Source organism: Panthera pardus, unplaced genomic scaffold (assembly GCF_024362965.1).
Source record: "Panthera pardus isolate Hobbes unplaced genomic scaffold, ASM2436296v1 HiC_scaffold_21, whole genome shotgun sequence".
NCBI lineage: Eukaryota > Metazoa > Chordata > Mammalia > Carnivora > Felidae > Panthera > Panthera pardus.
This window is the reverse complement of record NW_026526777.1, coordinates 8,460,873-8,485,877: the sequence shown is the minus strand read 5'-3', so window position 1 is coordinate 8,485,877 and position 25,005 is coordinate 8,460,873. Positions and strand designations below refer to the sequence as shown.

Genomic DNA, 25,005 nt, shown 5'->3' with positions numbered 1-25,005 from the left:
TAATTGTTCTTTAATTTACGGCTTTATACCACTTCCTTATTTTATTACCACTTGATCTGTTTTATAATCTTTGTAAGTATGTTCTTAGCTGATGTTATTTATTTTAACTACTCATCCTAGCTTATTTTATGTTTTTATTGTTCTCTTTAGTAATTGTGTTTCCTAATTGCTTTAACTTTCACTTTGCCACTTCACATGCAATTTCCTCTTTCTCCCACCATTTTGTTCCTCCCGTTGGTTCCCCTGTCGTTCGTTAGTATACTCTTCCTTCCTGATTCTGTTCTTCTTTCCTCGCTCTTTTTTTAAGAATTTTTCTTAATGGAAGTATAGTTGGCATATTTCCTAACTCTTTGAATTTACTATTTGTCACTCTTTTTTATATTTAAATTTTTAAAGTTTTACTCCTATTCTACTATCCTTGTACTTTGTTGCATTTAGTTTTTAATGTACTGAAAATGCCAAGTGTTCAGTGTCAACAAAGAGGAGGGACGGTCCCGATAGAGGTTGTGGCAAAGCAAGGTGATCTCTTCTTATCCTTCCTGTTGGTCCAGGAGAGACCGTTACTTCTGTAGTTGTTCCCCCTGTTTCTTTTTTTTTTTTAGTGTTTATTTATTTATTTGGGGGAAAGAGAGCAAGCAGGGGAGGGGCAGAGAGAGAGAGAGAGAGAGAGAGAGACACACACACACAGAATCCGAAGCAGGTTCCAGGCTCTGAGCTGTCAGCTCAGAGCCTGATGCGGGGCTCAAACCCACGAACTGTGAGATCATGACCTGAGCTGAAGCCAGACATTTAACTGACTGAGCTACCCAGGTGCCCTTTCCTCAGTTTTTTTTTTTCTTAACGCTAATCTTCCCCCTCTAAAGCCATTATTTAACATGGGTAAGCTACTGAGGTAACAGGCTAAAATTTCCTCTTCTTCTACTGTCCCCAAGTTAAAAAAAAAAAAGATTTCTCTTGATTTCATATCTAGATTCCTCCAACAGTCTTGCCATCTATTTTAACAAACCACCCAATTTCTCCATGAGGAGAGAGACCCTGGGCCTAAAGTTTCTGCTCTCTCTCATGTATGATCACTGGGTCCCTGGCTAAGTTGGTTAACCCGATAGGACACAACAGCAGAGACATATAGGCCACATCCAGGGAAGGACTTTCTATGTGATTTTTAGATTTAATTTTAGTAAGAGAACCAACTGGTCTTAAGCATTCCATGTGCCACCCAAAAAAGGATACATAACAATAGTCATAACTGAGTTCTCATTCTTTTCCCTATCAGCCAGGCTCTAAAATATTTATGACCAGGAAACGTAACAGATTCTCTGAGCGGGAGGATCGTGCCAATTTCCTTTACTTAACATAAGAACTAGAGGTTCAAGACTCCCTCTGGTCAGAGGGAAAGAACAGAGACCTTGGAGTCACTTGGCCGGGTCCACATCCAGGCTCTAGCCCTTTCTGGCTGTTGGATCTTGAGGAAATGACATCATCTCTCTGTCTGTTTTCTCATCCACGAAATGGAGAAGAGAGTGTTAATGAAAACACTAGACTATATCAGGACACACACTAAGTGTTCCAAGTTAGTATTCTCAGTATAGATATTCATGTAAGGTCAGGTTTGCCTCAGAACTTTAAGTGTGGAGTTAGCTGTGCCTTGGCTCTCTTGCCCCTCGGAAAGGGCACAGAGTGTTCAGTAGATCTCTATGACTCCCAGCTCTGGCATGAGAGGGGCCTGGAGCTTCTCTCCTCCGGGTTTCACCCCCTCCGGTTATCCCCTTAGTCTCGGGGTTGGCAGAAGATGGGCTTGCACACTCCCGCGACAGGTCACTTTCCCTACGGAGGAATAATTTTGGACGGATGTGAGGCTTTGAAAGATAATAGGTTTGTACACATTTGGCTTCTGAACTGGACTTCAAGTTAAGGGGGCTAGAGAAGAAAAGGGAGAAAAAGGCAGAAGAGGGGATCTATAAAAGCTTCTAAGCGAGGAAATCCACTATAATTTTCAAATATCATTAGTGTCTGTTTTTATGTATTTCAAAAGTTTTAATTATGGAAAAGGGAACACAAGTCCCTTTAAAAGCAGTGATATCAAGTCCGAACCTAAGGCAGGTGTCGAATAAAGCATCCAATTTGATGTAAGGTGGACTTCTTAGCAGAGTCTGACTCTCAGGTCAAGCGAGGGGGCGAGTGGTGGCGAGGGAGACATCTGATGGGCTGGAGAAACACAGACTATTCTATGGGCAATTTGTGCTCTGTCCTTCTTTTTCCTTTGTTTTTGTTTTTGTGGACTATCAGAAAGGGACAGACACAAGAAAGTAAGGGCAGTAAACTTCTATGCAAATGTACTATAGTCAAAGCTCAAAAAAACGTACACTTCTTCTCTGCACACTTAAGTGTGTAAAATTTTACCTTGAAAGAGAGAAAAAAAAACTGTGATCAAATAGTGAACTCTAGTTAATGATACACATACCAGTGATGTTTATTTAGGAAAACCTGTGCTGCTGTCTACAATTTACTTTGAAATGCATCAGAAAAAACAAGCTGAGGGGTGCTTGCGTGGCTCCGTCTGTTAAATGTCCAACTTCGGGCTACGTCATGATCTCACCAGTCCTGAGTTCGAGCCCCGCGTCAGGCTCTGTGCTGACAGCTCAGAGCCTGGAGTCTGCTTCAGATTCTGTGTCTCCCTCTCTCTCTCCCCGTCCCCCACTCACACTCTCTTTCTCTCAAAAATAAATCAACATTAAACAAAAGAAAAAAAGAAAAAGTAAGCTGGATTGGTAGATGGACAGAAGGATGCAGACAAGGACAGATATATGATGAAGCCAGCAGAGTGAAATCCTGATGACAGAATTATAGGTGGTAGGTATACTGGTTTTACTGTCAAATTCTTCCAACTCTTCGTATGCTTGAAAAACTTGAAAATAAAACATTGGGGGAAAATTTTAAAGTAATATCCTTAATGCAAGGAAAACAACATAATCCCTTCTCGTAGGTGAATCCTAAGCAGCATTTAAATGTGCTCCTTGCTAGAGCAGAACTTCTCAAACTTCACGTGCTTAGGCATCACCGGGGAATCTGATTAAAGCACAGAATCTGATTTAACAGTCTTGGTGGGGCCCAAGCTCACAAGGTCCTGGGCAATGCCAAGGTTGCTGATCTGCGGGCCATGCTTTGAAGAGGCCAGCAGGTCAGGGAGGAAGGAACAGCTCAGCAGCGGCCACCAGAGAAGGCTCTGGGCACCTGGGGAATGTGAAACAGAAATGAGACCTCCTATAAGCTCCAAACGGTTTTTGGATGTAAAGAAAGGGTTCAAGAGGAGTTCAAAGACACGTCCTGCTTAGGCTTGAAAATGATCAGGTTAGATGAACTAATGGCTGCCAGAGTTGAAAATTACTGCAGATAGAGCCATAATAAATGTGCCGTCTATATATTTACATTTTAAATCTCCCTCCATATTATTTCATTGTTTAAAGCATATTATGCTAATCGCAGTTAACTTCTTGTGCACGGTTAATTTTTAATACAGTTCTATTTACATTAGGAAAGGCTTATTTAAGCAGAAAGCATGCTTTTCTGGGCTCTGTGTCAGGAAGTCTCCTGTTTTCACGGCATGGCTGCTGATTCAACACTATCATCCCACCTTTGGTGGCTACTCTGTGACTCACAGGGCATCTAGAATGTTCTGTGCAATATGGTAGCCGCTAGCCACACGTGGCTATTTAAATTGCAATTAACTCAAATTAGATACAGTTAAGAATTTGTTTTTTCAGTCACACTAGCCATATTTCAAGTGCTCAACAGCCCTGCGTGGGTCATGGTTAACTTATTGGACAGCACTGAAATAGAAGCAGGGATGGAATGAGATGAACTCCGAGCCTTTCTAGGGTTCTGTGACTTTACAGAATGCAGGAACCATGTCTTATGATGATGGATATTAGAAGGTTCTCAACAAACATTTGTTTAATAAAGCATCTATTCATTTATTTAGTTATATGGTTAGTTGTTCTAGACTCAAATCAGTCCCCTGCCTTCTGCCTTATTCTCTAAGTGCAGAATATAAACATCGAATATTTAGAGAGATGGAAAAAAATTTCCTCAAACTCAAATAGAGTCAAATAGAGATTTTGAAGTAGAGATTTTTTTAAGGTACCAAATCTTAAAATAACAACTGGATTATCTAAGACACAGGTCTCACATTTTTGTCTGAAAACAAGCTAAGACCATGGAACTCCTTCCCACAAGGCAAGGAGCCATCAGCAGTTATCAATGCCAATGTTTCCCCACGATTAAATTCAGGCAATTTAATTAGCTTAATTTTTACTGAGGTCTAGAGGAATCCGGCCACTTTCAGGAGCCACTGCAAAACCAAACTGTCCTTTTGAGGTTGTGATTTTTTTCTTTATAGAGCAGACAGCGGGACCGACTTGAGTCTGGAAAAACTGACCAGATTCTAGCCCAAGGATAGCATGGCGATGGGGTCAAATGTGGGCCCGACTGGACAGGATGCTGTAAACTACCAATTCCAACGAAAACAGCATGGTGTACATTGTCATCTCACAGATGGGACTCTTTTCAAAAAGACAAATTTCTCTTTAATTTATAGCTCTAAACGATTTCCCTTCCAGTTGTATTTTCCTGGAAATGGGGAAATACCATGTTTTCTAAGTAGCATATGATACTGGGAGAGGCCACAGACATCTAGCTCAGTTGTCCTTTTTAGAGTTCAGGAAACTGAGTCCTATCGAGGGAAAGCGATTTGTCCACGGTCACACAGGCGGAAAGCGGCAAAAACAGAATACACGCACACACACACACACACACACACACACACACACACACACACCCACACACACTATGGATGTGATCTCGCTTGGAACTAGGTTTGAGACCAAGAGATTTCTCCGTGACTACTCCTACAGAGAGATAAGGAGTGTCTAAAACAAAGGATATGTATTACAAGACCACAGTATGGAGGAAGGTAGATTTCTTAAACTATGCTGGTTGGTCTTGGGTCCGTCTGTTCTGCTGTAGAACTCACTTTCAGATTCTCTTTCCTAAAATTCAGAGTAGATTGGCTCCCTTGTTCGAGTGTTCCAAGAACAGGAAACCTGGTCACAAAGTGCTGAATGACACTGAAAACTAAAACATGTGCTGACAGGCATCAGGATTTTACATAATCTAGGTACAGGCTTTCCCCAACCTGACCTGGATATAATAGGATGTCGTCTCATTCGCCAAGGTCAAAAATACTGACTTATTTATTGGATGGATGGATGGATGGATGAATGGACAGATGCACGGATGAATACATGAACACATGAGTGCATGAGTAAGGATGCCACTGGACAATTTGGACTCATTCGTTTTCTGTACCTTTAAGGGCTTTCTCCTGGCCACGGAGGAAAAACAATGGATGCCTAGGACATTACAATATTAAGATATTTGTTTTTGCTTCTCCAACTATTGTGGGCTCAAATAAAATGCTTTTCCCTTCTCAAATGCTGAGCTGATATGGTATTAAGGTTTAAGGGCCTCATCAGATAAGAAACTAAAGGGGCTGCCTCTGTTTCCTTTTGACTCTGCCATAAAAGAAAGCCAGGCTGGAAGCTTCTGGAAGGCAGGAGTCCATCTACCTCATTCCTGCTGCCTTCAAACTCTCCAAAGACTGGTTCACCATGTTCAGACCTGTTGATTCTCATCACTCCCTTCACCCTTCCAGCCTGGGCCTGTTCACTGGCCCCCTATCGCAGCATCAGAAGGTACCCGAAGGCAGGTAAGCGGGGGGCATATCTGGATATGTCTTTGTACCTTCACATTTCAAATTCCACTTGGCAAAATAGAAGAATTGAAACTTCATATAATTAAAATGAGTTTTTAAAGATTTGCATATGAATTTTAATTATCACCCTAACTTCCCAGTCCTACAATTTCACACGTGGCAACGTCTTATTAATATATACTTTAAGTGGAGGGAGGTCTCTCAGAAGTAGTTAAGAAAAAATTAAAATGATGGCACGTAGCCAAGTATTACCAAGTAACCCTTCTGATATCTAAGCGCCTGCAATGTGTTCAACAGGATGCTATTTTTATCCTCAAGATTTATATTTTCTTTATTTCCTCAATAAGTATCCTTTTTTTTCCCTTTGCCGAACATGGGAGAAAAGCAAACCCAAACAAAAATACATATGCTATGGCTTCCAAAGAGAAAAGTTTCATCTCTGTTTTTCCATTCCTGTAATTATCACAAAGCAAAACTCACGGGATGTTTCTGTCATAAACGGACACTGATGGCGCCCTGCCTTTACAGAGAGAACACTAACACTTTATTTCCACCTTCACTAAAACTCTTGAATGAGAAACATCGTACAGGGGTTGCTCTTTTTCTTCCAGGGGTTTCTATTTACATTTAAAATTGGCCGGAGTGAACTCACTCCCTTAACTCACATTTGAAAATAATTAAAAATAACGTGTTCCGCCCCGGGAAGAATAATGCTTTCTGCTTCCACGGATCTCTGAGAATTCACAGGGAAAGGTTTATGTAATGAAAGCTCTTCCTCCTTCCCATTTAGGACCTCAAGATACAATTTTAGGGGTTAGAGGGGGAGGCTAGAAGGAATGGCAGGGGCTAACTCTACCCAAAGAGGTGTCCAGGGAGGCTAGGCTACAGTGGAGTCGGGCATCCCTGGGGCTGACAGGAGGAACCAAAGATCATACTGGAAGGACTCTAGAACTATGGAATTTAGAAGGGGAGTTTAGAACTTGCTTATCTGGTAAACTTTATAGACGAGGCAAAAATACAGAGGCGATGCCACTTATCAAAAGCAGAGCCACAGGAAGGATCTAAATTTCCCAATTTCAAGTTGCTTCTACCCCCAACGCGTCTGTCCATGGAGGTTTCAATGCCCCATCTGGTAGAGACGACAAAGAGAAAAGGCCACCAGAAATGATTTCTATTTCTACTATGGATGGTATCCCACAAACAGGTTTTGGCATCGGGTTTCTTTGAGGACAGGAGAAGTTCTGCAGAATTCAAAGGGATCATCCTCTTGACAATATCATCAGTATCTAGCTTCATGGATTTAATGCTGATTCGAATCATGTTCTCAGAGAATCCGCACTGGCCAAAAGTTCGGAAACTTCTTATTAAAGGGCAGACTGGAGAAACTTTTTGAATTAAAAACACGGGATATTTGTGGGTTAGTAAAGCATTTAAAAGGAAAGTCACTACTAGATACTTTCCTGCTATGTAAAATGTGGATATTGACCACTGAGTGCACTTTGTAAATCCAGTGGTGACTTGTCTTCTCTTACCTGATTCATTCATCCGCAAACATGTTTTGAGCAATACAGGCATTTAGGAAATATTTAGGAAATATTCAGGAGTGAAAGACACGAAGACCAAGTAAGTCTGTCTGTTCACGTATCTATAACGCAAAGGCAGGGTATGTGTGATGAGGCAGAGAGAAGCAGGGGAGAAGGGCTAAGGGGGAAAGCACAGGCAGCAAGGAGGAGACGGCTGTGGAAGCAAAAGGGATTTTTGAGGGTGGGGAGGCATGGGGAAGGCGGCACAGGAATGAAGGGCATTTATGGAGGTGGTGGCCATGAGCAAACATAGGGGAATGTGGGTAACCAGGCAACGATGAACTGACCATGTTGCCCAGCAACCAAATTCTACCTGGATGTCAGGAGGATGAGGTAGAAGGGCAGGTAGGTTGGGGCCAGAGTGTGGGAGACCCCGGATGTCGGACTTGGGGTTTGAACTCGCTTAGGTAGGCAGCAGACCGGCGCTGGTGATTTCCGGGCAAGGAATGGCAAAATTCAGAGGGTGTATGCAGGAGAAAGGAGACACCGAAGGCAAGAACAGTGACTAGAAAGTGGTCATGTGAAATGGCCCAGCCAATGAACTATTCTAGAACTAGGGCAACGGCAGCGAGAAAGGAAAGAGAAGAACGTGATCTAAGTACGTCTGATTGACAGGGAAGTGGAATAACCTCCCTCTGTTCCTCAGAGCCCCTCTAAGCTGCTACGTGTTGTCCATTGTCGTCTGAGAGCGCAGGGGACCTAAGCTCACCGCCGCTAAGGAAGGGGGTGTTCAGGACTCGCGAACCCTACATCCTTTTCGAAAGCGTAGCTTCCCACCAGGAGAGAAAAAAGTGACAGCCGTGTCCTGACCAATCCTCACTAGAAACTACCTACTGTAAAAAACTGCTCACACAAGAGGAGAAAAAAGGTCAGATTAGAACGTTATCGCTTAGAACATTTCATACTGCATTCGTGTGGAACAATTTTTACTTTGCCAAGCCCTTTCCTCCTTATTTTCTCATTTTCCCTGAAGCAGCCCTTGGGGTTTTAAGGGTGGGAAGTGCTGGCCCTGTTTTCTGGAAGAGAGGTACGATGCCTGCCCACGGACACACGAGAGTGATCAGGGCCAGGGTCTCCCAGCTCTTCCGCGACATTCCACGCCTTTGCCACCTGGGCTCACTGAAAGGCAAGTGGTCTGAACTTGATGGGATTTAAAATAGACGTTGGTTGGATAAGAAACGGGTGCTATGCAAACCCAGCCAGGGGAGCAGATAAAGGCTGCCCAGAAAATGTCCTCTGCCGAATGAAACACAATCCAGAGTCCAGCTGGAAATTCCATTGCTGCCTTGGGTTTGGGAATTGTTTATTTTTATTTCTTGGCTCGAACCTCTCATTCCTGCCCTCATCTCTTCTTGTCTCCCTCCTTCCCTCTTTCTTCTCCTGGCGGCCAGAGCCCCACTCTGCACGTACACATGGGTCCGTGTCGAACACCACGGTCTAAAAACACAGCTTGCTCTAACCGGCTTCGTCTCCTGCAGGTGGCACCACGGAAAATTTAAAATGGATACCAAAAGGCACGCATCCTCCACGATCAGCCTTTGAATCATCTACCCCGAGTATTAAAGGGCCAGAAATAAAATAAACATGGTTCCCAGGGAAAAAAATTAACGCACAACCACAGACTCTTTCGAGTGGCATTTTCAAGCCCAGTTTCTGTGGGAAGCTTATGTAATCAGACATAATTGTCTGCACATGTTTGGTTACCCTCTTGCAGAAATGATTCCCAGCCCACCAGATAACATCAGAGGGGTCAATGACCCCCCCCCCCAACCCAGAGCCTGAGTGGCACCCTCTTCTGCACTACCCAGTCAGGAAGAAAGATACCACGCAGCAGAAGTGGGAGCCCATTTCTTGCCCACTCACATAGACTTTCTACAGTTCCTTGTTTCAGTGTGCCTATATTCTCGTCCCCACCCTCTGGTACTTTCCTCATGTTCCTGTCTTCCACTTACACAGAGCGAAGCTTTCTCTGGAAAAAAAAAACCTATCTTCAGAAAACGCATAAATGCATATGTGCTTGAAACCCCTCCCCGCAACAAAGAAGCACAGGGCACCTTCATTCAGCTGGCATCCGTTTTTGAGAACACAGTCTTCCACCAAGTATCTTGTATTTCTCTGAGCAGGTTTCTGGCAAGTCAGCCGTTAATACGGTAATAATGATTAGTAGGAGCCTAAGAAGAGAAGCATGCCTCTGTTCTGGAAATTCTTTCTGGAAAATTGCCATGATTGCCCAGACTACATTCAGTAGGGTTAGCTTTGACCTCCTCCAGCTCCTGCCGGAGAGGGACTTGATAAATATCATACAAATTCAGAGTAGATCCCGCCAAAAGTAGGTAGAAAATAAAGGATTCCTCATTGGCAGGGGGCTCAAAAGTCACCAAGACACTTACAACCTGGTACTTGACTCCTTTCTCTGACATCCTAAGTAGCTAGCTACGCCATGCTTGAGTGCTCTGATGACGGGGAAATCTTGACTTTCCCAGGAAGCCAATCCCTTCTCCAGGTAACTCTGTGAGAAAGGCCCATCAACTGTTGAAATGCGATGTATTTCCCTGAATCTTCCACCCAGGGCTTCTATCCTTCCCCCCTTCCGATCACTCAGGATGAATCCGATCTTCCCCACAAATAACGTGTTTCGAATTACTATATACCAACCGCATTTTCTCTTTTATGGGCTAAGAACTCCTAATTCTTTCAACCATTCCTTGTGATGAACCAGCTGGTATTCCATTGATTCCTTCTAGTCTGGGCTTAGTCATGTCTGACTTGACGCATGTGGGGTGGAAGGAGCCATCACCTCCCTCACTGCAGACACTGTACCTCAATGAGTATAGACCGGGATGCCATTAACATGTCATGCCTACCTTTCCTTCGTTCCATCCCCAACGCATTTGAATCACAACAACAGAAACAAACAAGAAATCGTCACCATCAATCAACCACAGTTTTCTTCTACAGTTCTGAGCCAATGGTTCTGGTGGCGCTTTCTGCGACCTCTAAAAGCCCAGGAAATGACCCCCTGATCTGAAGAACAGCCTCCTTTTCCAGGCTGCCTCTTGTCCCAGCTTGCTGTCACCGCTGCTGAGATAGCGGACGATTGATCTGAGAAATCAAGTTGGATTGCTGTCCCAAATCTACATTCGGTTCTCCTTGTGTCTGTCTGATCGATTTCACTCTGTGCGACACAGCTTGTCGCTATGAATTTTCATGCTAGTCAGAAGCCGCCAGCGCGCCCAAGAACACGAAGATGGTCCGCACCCCTCCCCATCCCTTCAACGCACCCGGCCTCTGAGTTAATTTCTTTTTTTTCTTTTCGTCCTTAGACAGATTGGAGAAAGACTGGTTTTTTTTTTTTGTTTTGTTTTGTTTTGTTTTTTTTAAGACCACAGACCTGGATGCAATGGATTTTGGCTACTGGTTTTCCCACCCAGGTCCCCAGGCCCCTGCTTGTGGCGACATTTCCTACCACTGTTGTGCTAGGTGTCACCTGGTTAGCGGCTCCTCTCGGCTGAACGCGAGTGGCCGCAGGTGCCATGCGAACACTGATTGCGTGTGACAGCCCTAGACGCCAGCTGCCTGCGTGAAGCCTTCCCAGTCGCCACTTTTTGTGTGGGTGGAATGCTGCCGACGGCGTGGCCGATACAGAAACAAGAAACTAGGTGACCATAAAGCTGAGATGAGTCCTACTAAGTGGCATTCCAAGCCCTGTGGCTTTGAAATAATTGGTTATGATAGAAGAAACACAAAGGGTGGGGGAGCCTTGTTTTCTTACACTGATGCCCTGCGGACTGTACATCTGACTGGCTGCGAGTCCGTCACTGTATCCTCCTGTCTGGCTGATAACATGGCGAAGGGTATCCACCTAAACAATGAACAACAACAGAGAGGCAATTAGTCAGGGAGACGCAGGCAAAGGGAGGCAGAGAATCATCAGGCAGGCGACCGCGTGGACACGCCACATTCACGCGATCGTGACGGAGGTAACCTCCCCGGGAGGGGCCCGCCAGGAGGAGGCCGCCTCTCTATCTGCCAAATCCGTTTTTCTTTCTGAGTTCAGTGAGCAAGACGGGAGAATGGTCAGAGAAACCTGGGATTCCCACCGCTGAAACTGACTCACGGCGTTGCATGAGACGGCGGGGACCGGGTGACAGGAGTGGGGACAGAGTGAAGGAGCCACACCCCCCCTTTCGTGCAGATCACCCGCCACAGCTTCTCCTTCGCTGGTATCCCACACAAGTCAAGGCTCTGTCTAGAGGGGGCTAGGGCAGCCACCTCACAGACAGAGCGGTCTGTGACTAACGCCATCTTTTGGAGGACTCGGATGACGGCCAGCTGTTCGCTCGCTTGGCCAGTCTGACCACGGCTCCTCACACTTGTCCCCAGGTAGCTCCCTGAGCGAGGGGCTGAATCACTGGCCAGGTGGTCTCTTCCAGGCACGTAGGGTTTCCTGTTCCACACGCAGGGTGGGAGAGTGGGCTAAGGTGGTCCCAACTTCCCTAGCAACCCTGACCCAGGGCATTCGACTTTACCCTGTCACAGCAGGCTCTGTGCTGAGACCGGAGGGTGGCTTCCTGAGGCGTAGTGAAGGCGGGCTGCTTGCTAATGGGTACCGAGGGTTTACACCACACGACCTGATGTTTGCTTCCCAACATGGGCTCTGACTCATGACCAGAAACCCAAGTTCCTTGACCTCAAGGATGACTGAGAAGATGAGTTTAGTCAACATGGCTGGGTGTTTTTACAGCTTGAAACAAAAACAGGAGATACGAAGGCATTTGCCTACTCATCAGTTACCTCCTTAGTTGGCAAATATTGAGTGTGGGAAGCCCACGACCGAGAGGGAGACCTGCTATGTGAGACAATGGACTGGACTCCTCCTCCCTTCCCTTCAGTGAGGAAAGAATACGCTGCTGGTTCCACGTGCCCGATGGGCCTTGGTCGCCTCACCCTGGGCTTGCTCTTCTCCTGCTTTCCCAGTGTGGCTGACAAGCCAGAGCCAAATGCATTCACAAAGTGTGGACGAGATTCCCCATGACCATGGCTGTCTTTGTTTTGTTTTGGTTTGGCTGTTAGTAAGATTGTGTTTCTGCCTTTCACCCCCTCTCTCTCTCTTTCTCTCTCTCTCTCTCTCTCTCTCTCACTCTCTCTCTCCCCGCCCATCTCCCCCTCTCTCACCATCTCCCTCTCTCTCTCTGGACAGACTGGCAAGTGCCAATACGACCGAGGGCTCTGGGCACTCCAATGCATTCACCTGGTGGCACATTGGCTGGGTCCCTACCTGTGACTGCACGTTGGCTCCAACCTGGGCCCCTTGGTAAGAGTCCCCATTGAGTGACTGCACGCCCATGAACAAATCTCCAGAGTTTGACATGTTAAAAGAACTGGAAGAACCTGGAAAGGAAAGAGTGAGGCACCTGAATCACAGAAAGGCAAAGGGTCACAACCCCTGCAACTAACAGCCAAGAGGAAGAATGACATGCAAAGCGACACCCCCCCCCCCCAAATAAACACTAAAATAAAAATAATATCAACAGAATCCGGTTAGTAGCATGAAGGACAGAGCAAGCGGTGAAGGGTGCGTATCGTCCATGTTATGGGAAGCCGCATCTTACTGCAAGTTGCCAATAGGGCTGTGTCCCCTCAACAGCTTCAAGCTGAGAAAGGGGACATTTCTTCTTCTCAACTTAGTCTATGCGAATCGGAGACGGTCTCCAGACCCGAGACCTCTCTTTCATGCCCGTTAAACTCTAGGGGTTCTCCACCAGTTGAAGAACTTGGGCCGGTGCCACCATGTTGGAGCACATGAGCTGCTGTTCAGCTGGCTTTCAAACAGGCCACTGCCAACCCATCTGCCCTCACGTGGGAAGCAGCCCCGGGTGGGGTATGCATGAAAGCAGTGCCACGCGTCAGGGCTGGCCCTGGGACGCGAGTCCATTGACATTCCTGATTTCTGGAAGGAAGGTCGGGCTCCTTGCTGGGTGGCAAGCAGCCCGGGAGAGCGTCAAGGACTGCAAGAAGACGTGAGAATGGTCACCTGCTTCCCTTGCCGCCCGCCATTACGGAGGAACGTGACACAGAGTAACGGGCCAGGAATTCTGCAGCATGCACGGAATACGAAATGCTAATAGTGACACTTATGGCAATAATAAAAGTGGGCCTCAAGAAAAGCAGTCAGCCATCTGCTTTCACCTCCCAGAGAAGAAGCCTTCTCCCAGGCAGTTAGCCTTCAGGCAGCACCCAGGTTGCACTGGGGTAAACCCAGCCTACCCGCAGCCGAAACACAAGGGCGTGGGGAAGCTTCATATCATTCTGAAGTCATCGTGCAGCTCAGCGCATTAGGAAAGAAAGCTCAACGTGCAAGGTTTGGTTAAAACATGACATTAGCCTAGAAAAGGAGAGACCTTAGGGACCCAGGTCAGTTCCACTCTACTTCCAACTCTGTCTTGTTCAAACTGCGCCCTTGCCCTCACACTCTGACAGCCATCATCCGTGTGGGATCACCCAGCAATGATGCCCCAGCTCTGACGCTTTCTCATCTCCCAAGATAGGGATCTGCGCTCTCCTAGAGGGCTGTCTCCTGGAGCTCGAGAGAAGGCTCTTTCTGTGCCCTGGAAGAGTCCCTTAACCGGCAATGAATTCTGAACTCTGCCACTCTGTGCTATGTCTAACCGCTCAGAGCGTCCCCATCCTCCCAAGGCAGGAGCCATTCCGAAGAACCCAACAGTTTCCTTGGGGAGATTCTCAACTTCCAGTAATGTGGCGCAAATCTCCCCAACGGGTGGGTGAAGCGGGGTGCAGCACAGATCACACCGTCACGTTGAGGTACATAATTCCCGGACCTGCATGTCCTACTTACATCCCTCTCAAACCTTTCTTTTAATTGAACCCAAATAATAACAGCCATTTTGTACTCGTCGTTACAACGCGTGCTCCCGCGTAGATGGCATCACAACCGAGAACAGTCAGCTCCCAGATCCCCGGATGAGAATTGTCTGTACGACACCAGGATGTTTTTCCTCCGAGAATGTTCAGTTTGATGCCCAGGGATTTTCTTTCTCTCCCAATCAAATACCACGTAATAAACCCACACTCTATATGCTTCGCTGATGGCTTACGGGAAATTAGCACGCAAACGAAGGAATGGGAGAAAAGCCCCACAGGGCTGCAATGGTGCCGGGTACCATGAAGGTACGGAACGTGCCATTTACAAGATACACACCGCAATTGACACAGATGATTTAAAAAATATATGTGCATAGATAAATTGTAAATATGTCTGGCTGCCGAGTGTACATGGAAATAAATATGCGCATATCAATGTCCTTCATGTACAAGTGCATTTGAATCAGAGCAGTAATTGCAGGAATGATCCCTGTGTTCTTGCCTCTGCATTTTATCGTCCGTACACCCATGTACAACATTACCATGGCTTCCGACCCTCTGATAAGTAGCTAGAGGCACTGATTTTTCTGAGAGAAGAGGACGCGTGCCATTGACACGGCAATAAGGCAGCCAGAAGCCCACACGAGACTCTAAGTAAGGAGGAGAAGACACGTTCTTCTCCTGGACTGGAGGTTAGAAAAAAAACGTCTCACAGAACGGACAGCCTCCGGAGGCGGACGAACTTTCTTGACAAATAGAGAACAGGCAGTCTTAGCGGTGCTGCGGAATTCTCAAAGAACTAACACAGAATTACCTGGCTTGCTGAGAAGGTCCGTCAGGCACCTTACCTGCAGGTGGCTGGGAATCAGCAATTACTAAGAGCACATTTTGAGACGTGCTTGCCAGTTAAAAGGTTCCGAATTTGGAGAGGGAAGGAAGGCAAGTGGCTCATTTAAGCTGTCGTCCAGACATTTGGGGCATATACAGAGCTAAATCTACAATCCACTAGACAGACAAGAACTAATGGATCACCTACGGATTCTAATGCATTTGCTCAGGCAAATATGGCAAGGCGGAGATGTGTTAACATCCATCTTCGGAAGATCATTTCCCAAAGACTGCATTGCTACCGAAGAGTCTTTAGGAGACTTAAATTTGTTCAGAAAAAAACCAAAACAAAACAATTAACTTCATAATCCGAAAATCAGAATACTAACGATCAAGTCTAAACTTAAAGCAAGGTTTCTATTGACATTTTGGCCTGGAAATTTCCTTGTGGAGGAAGGAATGCTTTACGTATCGGAGGGTGGTCAGCCACATCCCTGGCCTCTATTCACCAGATGCCAGTGGTACCCACCTCCCCAAAGCGGGACAGCCAAATGTCTCCAAACATTACGGAATGTCACCTGAGGTACAAGTTCATCCAGTTGAGAACCAATGACGTAGCATAAGAGAGGATTTGCTTTTCCTTGCTGAGGAATGCAAAGTGTTTAAAAGTACTGGCTCGTTATTCCCCATAGCATTTTCATAAAGTGGCTATGTGACAAGTATTACCCTAATTGTGCAGCCTTGAAATCAAGGCTTCAGAGAGATTAGATGGTAGCTGATCAGACTGGACCCCCTACACCATCCAGAGGCGCAAAAGATGGGGCGTCTTTGATAGACGTAAGCTTCACTGCATCTCAGGCTTGCTTCTCTCTTTTCCATGATTAGTCCCCTTCCAAACTCCAAAACTCATTGCCACTTTCTACTCAGGACAAAGCACAAGAGGGAGAGGCTGTCTGGCTCAGTGTGACATCCCTTTAGCAGGCGCACATGGCAAGGTTCTAGAGTTCCAATTCCAGCAGGCTGTGTTTTCATTTTCTAATGTAGAAATTAAGGGAAGAAAAAAACACAGCAGAAAACATCAGTGTGATAAATTCTTTCGCTTGGCTTTAAAAAAAATTGGAAAAGTTCCTAAGGATTTATTAAGGATTGGCCAACCTCTCTGGGTGTGCTACCTCCTCTCTGTGGGTCCTACATACATAAACTTCTCTTACGAAGCCAGGATCTAGGGGTTTTAATAAGAACATGCTCTCCCAATCCATAAAAACACCAAACCTCTATTAGGGGTAGCACAGACATGTACTAGAGTTTGCCACTGACAAAATAGTGCCAGAGGAAGTACTTTGATGGCCAAGCTTGCAGTTGCCCCTAACACACGCCCCAGAGCCAGCAAAAGAATTCGAATCGTGGGAGGGGGTCCTGAGCCTCAATGAGCCTGGGGTTGCTTGGCTAATCACAGCATCTAATAAAATACCAATGCTGATGCTATGCGGCAGCAAAACATCTGTAACGCACAAGCCAATTTCTTCCTTCTTGGATGCTAAAATGTTCCCTAGAAGATCATCTGACTTTCCAAAAGGGGCCCTGTTTTTCCGGGATCTGATTCTTGCTCTTATAATTTCATCAAAAATAGGACATAAGAATGAGTTCCCCCAGGTGACTGCAGGATTATGGACCTGAGGTTATAACTATTGCTTCAAATGGTCCCATTTTTGCCTTTTTGGATGTGTGTGTGGTGTGTGTGTGTGTGTGGTGTGTGTGTGTGTGTGTGTGTGTGTGTGTGTGTGAAGATTTCATTTTCTTGTCATCCTTCCACTCTTCCTTTTTGTTCCATCCGTTCTGCCCAACTCTGCTGGTGTCAGATATGAAACACGCCAAGTAAATGCTTACTCACCCCACCCCCGGTCCTCACCCAAAGTGATTTTAACGAATTATGCTTAAGGAAACAAGAGACCAGGCATACATCAACAAATAGGAATATTCAGAAGTGACCTAAATAAAGATACTTGAGTACTGCTTGTCTACACAAAAGCCTCTAGAGGGAAGAAGATTTACTTGCAAAGTATCCTTTTTGCCGTAGAAATGAGTATTTATATTTAGTAAAGCATCTGGGAAAAAAAACCCTGCTTCAATATGAAGGATATAAAAAGTTTCCAGGTTCCAGATCTCTAGACTTCAAACTCAGCCAAAATATATTTTCACATATTAACCTCTTATTCAACACTCCTATCTGTTTCAATGATCATTTACCCTTTGGAATTATCAAAGAACTAGTTAGTATACAAGATTATCAACACCCTAGGTGAAAAGTTTGAACATTTTAAAGTTCTCACTTTATCTGTGCAACGATACAGGTTGTGTTAAGAGCGAAGGAAAATGCAGAAAAGCCCCCATAAGACTTTTTCTGTTAAAACGTTGATGAATGAAAATTCTGTGCTATTGCACATATACAGTAGTATTTTCTTTTGTCTCTGCTGTAAAAAAAAAAAAAAAGCACTACAAAGGGGTTCCTCTGCATATTGTTTCCAACAGCTTAGGCACAACTGGACGGCTTAGCTCAAATTTTCCATGATAATTTACTCTGTGCTTAGAAGAGTCACATAAGTTGAAGCTACCAGTAAAATTCCTTAGAAAACTGTAATCATTGACTGACATTCCAAGAGAGGCAACATAATTCTTAAACCAGAGTGGTGGTGGGTGGGGGGGGAGGTTAAAATGCTTACTTTTCTCTTTTTAAGTGCTTTAGAAACGAATAAAAAGTTACGGCTTTAGTAATGAAGGGAGTCCACAGGGCCCTTCTAGGGACTAGTCATAAATCATGCTCAACCATCTGCAATGCAGATATATCAGGGACAGGAAAAAGTCATTTTGATATCTGTTTTGCATTATGATAACCTTTGCAGGAGTGTTGAGTGTGTTTTTGCTAATGTTGACAGGATTGTACTTCTTCCAGAGACAAATGAACATGTCTGCCTCGCAGTGCGATTCAAACTAAGTGTTGCTGGAGTCTGAAAGGCTTAATAGTTGACCAGATGGGGAAGAAGGAAACTCTCTGGTTATTGAACCTCTTAGCCTTGATCCTTTGTCAATCATGCCACGAGGGGGAAAGAAGGAAATACACGCGCACAAACCTCAAAAAGTATACGCTCTTCAGAGTGGCTCAACCTGGCATGCTGGGAAAGATAAAACTAGACTGAATTCTACATTGTCTCACCATGTCCATGCTTACAACGCTCAGGCCACTCTTCACGCGTGATTCCATTTAAACAAAACAAGGCTATGATGGAACAGGCCAGTGACGTGGAGAGCCTTATGATAATAAATTAGTGCATCTAGAAGTTCACGGAAGACGTTAGCATGTGGAGCTTTACACGTCTCCAATAACCATCCACCGTAAGGTAGAAAGAGAATTTACTTTAGCGAACAAACAAGTTTCGGGGTCAAGGACACTTCCCAGAAATGGTAGAAATTAGATTTATAATCCTATTATGGTCAAACATATTTAAATTTGTGACCCTTCAAGTTGGAGGCATCAATTTTCTTAGATGTGCACCGAACCACCAAAATCAATGCGGATGTTTCATTATGGGGGCAAATACCACATAATCTGAGACCACAACTATTTAATAAGGAACGATTTCTGGTTTCCCCTTACCAAAAAAAAAAAAAAAAAAAAAAAAGGGAACCAACATGCCTTCCATAGCATGGAAACACTAAGGTTAGATTTTATGTATTATTGACAGTTTTTTTCACATATGGAAATTCAGCACTGGTGGTACAAGGCAAACCCCAAAATATATTACGTTAGCCTGAACTCTGAAGTTAGTGATGGAACGCATATTCACTGAAGTAAAACCAGGAGCACAGCACATGACTAATACTATAATAGGAAAACTGGAATATGCGTAATTTGAATTAATGATTGGCAATTTTCTTTGTAGTTGACATAAAGAAACCAACAAGGTAAAACAGTAAAGAACAACAGCTATAAACAGTGGACAGGGGTAATCCCAGGCTGGCTTTGCACACCAGAGCACTGTAATGAGGAATATTCCTGCAGAGAGGTGGGTCCCTCAGACACTATGTGATGGGAACAGCAAAGTAGACCAGGTTAAAAACTTCATGTGAAACAGACTAAATGCTAGAGCCCCAAGGGACTATCTCTAAGTAACAGATCTAGTTCATCTTTGGAAGGAGAACGTGAAGGTCTTCTCATCCAAACCAACCAATTCAGGTCCGTCCAACCTAAACAGACACATTAGCGCAAACGTCCGGACAAACCCGTCTTCTAAAGAGTAAGACGCACTGCTCTTTGGAAATGAAAGGAAAAACCCAAAGTGGCATCGACAACAAAAAAGACAAATCAAATACATCAGTGAACCAATCAGAAACCTAAAGGATTAAAAGAGAACCCAATGTAGGAAAAGCAGGTATAAAAAATGGAGCACGATCCCCCCAAATCAAAGAAAAAACTAACCAGCTGAGTTAGGAGTCGAGGGTGAGTTAGCTTGGCTTCCATGGGCTGACACATTGGTAGCAGTGACAGCCGTTTTGGCAGCATAAATATTGGCTTCCTCTTGAAATTTACCTATGTTCTTCTTGTACCGGATTCGCTTATTTCCAAACCAGTTTGATACCTAGAGCAGTTTAAGAGAAGAGGAGAAAGTTAACATTCCATCCGGCGCAAACATCTCAGAGGAAACAGAAGGGGATCAGGAGAGGGCTGCGGAGGCAGGCTACGTGGACGGATCCTATGCTGATTTAACAACATCAATGAAAAAGATCTGAAGGAAGAGTATTGAGAGGACCCATCGCAGACAATGAGATTCTCTTGCTTAATACAACGCCATTTAGGGAGACCACTGCGGCAAAACTTCTTAGGAAGGAGCTGCTCATTGAGACTTGGACACCTGTAAGTTAGGGCAGGCATTTTAAAGTCGCGTACCTCTTTTTCTTTTAATTTTTTTTTTTTTACATTTTATTTATTTTTGAGAAACAGAGTGAGACAAAGCATGAGCGGGGGCGGGGGAGAGAGAAGAAGACACAGAATCTGAAGCAGGCTCTAGGCTCCGAGCAAGCGGTCAGCACAGAGCCTGACGCGGGGCTCGAACCCACAAACTGTGAGATCATGACCTGGGCCGAAGTCGGACGCTCAACCGACTGAGCCACCCGGGTGCCCCATAAAGTCGCTTACCTCTTAAGAACATGACACCAAAATAAGCACAGCAATTCAGGCAAAATGCCTGTTACTGATCAATGCTAACACTGAGCAATCAAGGGGCACGAATTTTAAATATCCATATATGGGGCACCTGGGTGGCTCAGTCAGTTAAGCTCCCAACTTTGGGTTTCAGCTGAGGTCACAATCTCACAGTTTGTGAGTCGAACTCTGCATTGGGCTATGTGCTGACAGCGTGGAGCCTGCTTGGGATCCTCTCTCTCCCTCTCTCGCTGCCCCCTCCCCCTCTCAAAATAGATTAATAAACTTAAAAAAAAAGAAATGAAAAAAAAATACCCATACAAATTTATATCAACATATAGGTGCTCTCACTGATGGAATAATTTCAAATTTATAGAAGTTAAATAATGCTAATATTGACTAGATTCTTAGCGGCATGTACTATAGACCTTAGGATCAATATAATTCAATCTGATGGATTTCACTAAGTATTTTGTGCAAAGCTTGGTGTTAACAACACAAGGAAAAACTGAAGCGGACCACATTATTCCTTTGAATTCCAGGCTTTAAATGCTAAAGCCAATACACAAAATAAGCCTACTTTACTTTCACTTATTAATTTATTTCCTTCATGTGGCTCACAGCAGCTGTCCTCACTCCATTCTACATCCCCCTTCCCTTTGTACCACGACCTTGGCCAGACAAGTACAGATGCAGTGAAATTCAAGTGAGGGATGTTTTATACCCTGTATTCCAGATATGACTCCAAACTAAAATGTTGTCTTTTTGTAAAGAAAGTTCCAAAACGAATCATGAATTTGGTGAGGGAAGAGAAAGTTGATAACACACGTATCCCCAACACTGGCAGATAAAAATAATTCTCGCAAAACTACATTTATCTTTTAAATGCATTAGCAACACTTAGGGGCGCCTGGGTGGCTGGGTCGGTTAAGCGTCTCTTGGTTTCGGCTCAGGTCATGATCTCACAGTTTGTGAGTTCGAGCCCCACATCGGGCTCCACACTGACAGCACGGAGCCTGCCTGGGATTCTCTCTCTCTCTGCCCCTCCTCTGCTCTGTCTCTCAAAATAAATAAACTGAAAAAAAAAATTAAATGCATTAGCAAAACTTAGAAATCTTATAAGGTTAGCCCTCACAGGCCTGGGTGGCTTATACCATGGCAGAAATACCAAGCCTTTGTCACCAAAATCAAACCATACCATTGCAGTATTAGTAAAGGAAAGGAGAGAAAGAAATTCCATGAGAAATTGTTTTATTTATTGTAAATGCTGGTGCCTACAGAGTTACATTAAGAGAGGAAGGGCACTCCGGGGCCATTTTAGGACCACAGGATATCTGATTTCATTCCCAAATTCATGCTTTCCTTGATGTAACTTTCACTCTTCAGATGACAGGAAAAAGAGGAAGATTTTTCTAAGATAACTGGATGATCTGGAAGAAAGGCGGAAAGTTGAAGGTAGTTTGGGAGGGCTTCTGAGGAAGAAAAGAAATGTCTGAGGTCTATGTGGTTAAATCAGCTACATGAGAGAAAAGAAGGAAGAGAAGGATGAGGGTGGAGAAGGGACGTGGCGGTGGAGTGATTCCCTTATCAGTGAGAAGAGCAGACAGATCGGCAGACAAGACGCTTAGTCAGTTCACATATTTCCAACATGGCCCACGAGGTGATATCAGATGCCCCGAGCCACGGATATAACCAGTGCTTTCATTAATTAGCTTGCTGTTCATAGTCATGGGGGATCTACTATGTGCGAGGCCCTGGGGACACACAGATGACAGACACAGTCTGAGACAGGTAATACACAAAAAATAATCGTTTCTCTGGGGAGAGTTTGATTGCCTCTTGAACTTGTTAAGTTTGAAGAGCCTGGGAAGAGCCATGGCAGGGTCCACTGGGAAGTAAGCTATAGGAGTTTGGTGTTCCAGAAGTCTCATCTGGATGTTCAAATAAAGGTATACTTTCAGCCGGAGGCACAGTAGAGATCACTCAGACAAAGTGTGTAGAACAATACTTTTCTGAGTCAAAGTGTGCATGGAGTGCTCGTGAAAACAGACCCCAACCCGCCCCGTGCCATGATTCTAACTCAGGACTGGGGTGAGATCTAAGGATTTACATTTTGAACAAGCTTCCAAAGTGTCTTTTTTGAGACCACACGCCAAGCAGCTCTGGTAATACAGGAAGGGCTGTTTAGGGATCAAAGGGGAGGATGGTCTATAGATAAATTTGGGTATATCAGCACACTTTTTGTTGTGGATCATGGGAGGAATCAACAATAAGTAGATTTTGAAAGAATCTGTGGCTAAAAAAAAAAAGTCAAGAACCATGGTATAGGCATGAAGAGACGAGGGCTAAAGAAAAAATGGTACTTCTAGGGTCGAGAGAGACAGCAGGTCTTCTAAGAAGACCAAGCAAAAGTGGCCCAAGAGGAAGAAGGCAACTCCAGAGAGGACAGTGGCAAGAAAACCAAGGTAGGATAATTTCAAGATGGAGGGGTAATTATTAACCAAAATAAATGACAGCGGCAACAAAAAACAAAACAAAACAACAAACAAAACAAAACGCAAGATAGATACAGCCTCAAAATAGCTACAGCACACACACACACACACACACACACGCCCCAAATCTGCATCCCCTAGATTTGGGAACTAAAGGGAAATTTAATAAATTGTGTGGTCCAATGAACCATGATTGGCAGGCAGGGCTACTGAGACCCCAAAAGAGGGAGTTCCCTAAAATCTCACAGTTGATTCTTGACAAAAACATGCTCCTGGCCAAATGCTCTTGCTGTGATATTGTATCATACTGTCTCCCACTGGGACTTGTTCGGCAACAGTGGGATAGCTTAGTTGTTGAGAGGAAGTAATGTGATGGGGAAGGAAGAATGGCGTGGCCTTAAGGTGGGTGAAGGAAAGGGAAAGGCGATACCATATATAAATACTCATTTTAACAGGCAAATTATTTGCGCCTTGCGTTTCCATAATGAAGTCAGTGAAGGTTGCTGGAACGGGCCAGGACTCCATCTCGGATCTAGATTTAATACAGACTAACTAACCCTGAAGAGTTCATTCTCTCTTCAACAGGGATTTAGAATTCTGAATCCCAGAATTACAAGTCAGACCATATAGTGATTTAATTCTGCTTCAGAAGTAGAACATTCCATGTATCAAATTCGCTGACTGTCAGGGACATGGCTCCTACCTGAAACCATCCTTTAAATGTGCAGCAAATATCAAAAACATTAATTCTCTTCTCTTGTGGACAAGGGATCTGAAGTTGGACAAGAATGGTTCGAGACCTGGACAAAACCAGGTCACCTGAGCTTGATCTCTGGTGTTCTGCTTTCCCAGGGTTAAGACTGGAAAAACCTCCACCGGAATCAAAGCATCTAAGGAAGGTCTGAGATGAAAAGGAATCGGGGTTTGCAAGACTGCTGCCAAAATGCCCACAGCATGTGGGGGAGGCCTTGGTAATCTCCTTGTTGTATGTACTCTGCGTGGAGTTCTCGATTCTGACTAGAATTAATTCTGCTTAGGTAAACAGAGGATGATGGGATCAGTACCCCACAGGGAGTAACAGAAGCCAGGATTTAATTCAAGGAAGTACAAATGCTCAGTTTATACAAAACAGCATCTCCTTTACTTGGAAGATGCCAGGTGAAGTCTCCTAGCCTTCTTCCCCCCACCCCTTTTATGGAAATGCCAGTACATTTGGTTCTCTTGCCTGTGACAGAATTCAGAGGGACTTTCTCTGTTAGATTTCAGAATTCTCACTACTGTTCTTAACTAGAGACCAGTGGACATCTTTGAGATGGCATTCAGATTAAATAAGAAGTTTTGGATGGATCCTTTGAGCCGACTAAATATACATACACAGAAATATTGCCTACTTTTCTATTTCCATATTACTGTTGAAGACACCAGGTCCATAAAACTATTTTTATCATGTATCTTTCCATGCCGACTGGCAACTATTATGGTTATTGCTCTTTGGGGGAAGGGGGCACTCAGTGACATTTTGTGCAACCATTCTGATGCCATCACAGAGACATGTTAAAAGTCCTGCCTCCCATCAGTTACAGAGACGAGCACGTCAAGAGAGGACATCTCAAAGTTCCATTCACTGGCTCTTTCTTGGGTTGGGCAAAAGATGAGCTAAGGAATGGCCTGTGTTTGAGCAAACCATGCGACAAATGCAGATGGCTTTCCCAGGACACGTAAGAACCTTGGCCCATTTTTAAAGCAACCGAGCATTCAACGGGAAGAACCCCAACCCTGTTTTTATACTGTACTCTACTCCTCCAGTTCTGCTGGACCCTCTCTAGTTTGCCCAGGGACTTACCTGGAAGCTCTCCTATTTCAACATATCAGGTGCTCACCTTGCCATTTTTAGGGCTTTAGCAGATGGATGCTAAAGCGAGCAAGGCATGAAAGCTTGGTAAAGCCACACCTCCAAGACCCTGCCACGTGGGCTCCACCACAGCCAGGCTAGAAGCTGAGCCTTTTGAGGGCCCCTTACCTGGGACACTGTGATGCCACACTTCTTGGCTAACTCCTCTTTGGCTTCCTCACTGGGGTAAGGGTTGCTGAGATGGGAATAGAAATATTCATTCAGGATTTCCGTCGCTTGCTTGTTGAAATTCCGTCTCTTCCTCCTTCATGAACAGAAAGGAAAGAAGGACAAAAAAGTTCACGCCGAGTGCACATAAAAAGGGAGAGATGAGGATCTCCTTCTGGGAAAAGGCAAAT

General features: G+C 44.7%; 1 protein-coding gene across 1 annotated transcript in view; it reads right to left on the bottom strand.

Annotated features, from left to right (window-relative positions):
• The window catches only part of PBX1 (PBX homeobox 1), a 295,032-nt gene that overhangs the window by 18,830 nt on the left and 251,197 nt on the right, over positions 1-25,005 (bottom strand). Inside the window, 4 exon segments of the mRNA XM_019465723.2 lie at positions 11,126-11,215; positions 12,632-12,744; positions 19,538-19,697; positions 24,776-24,911. Of these exon segments, the coding sequence (XP_019321268.1) occupies positions 11,126-11,215; positions 12,632-12,744; positions 19,538-19,697; positions 24,776-24,911 (499 nt within the window).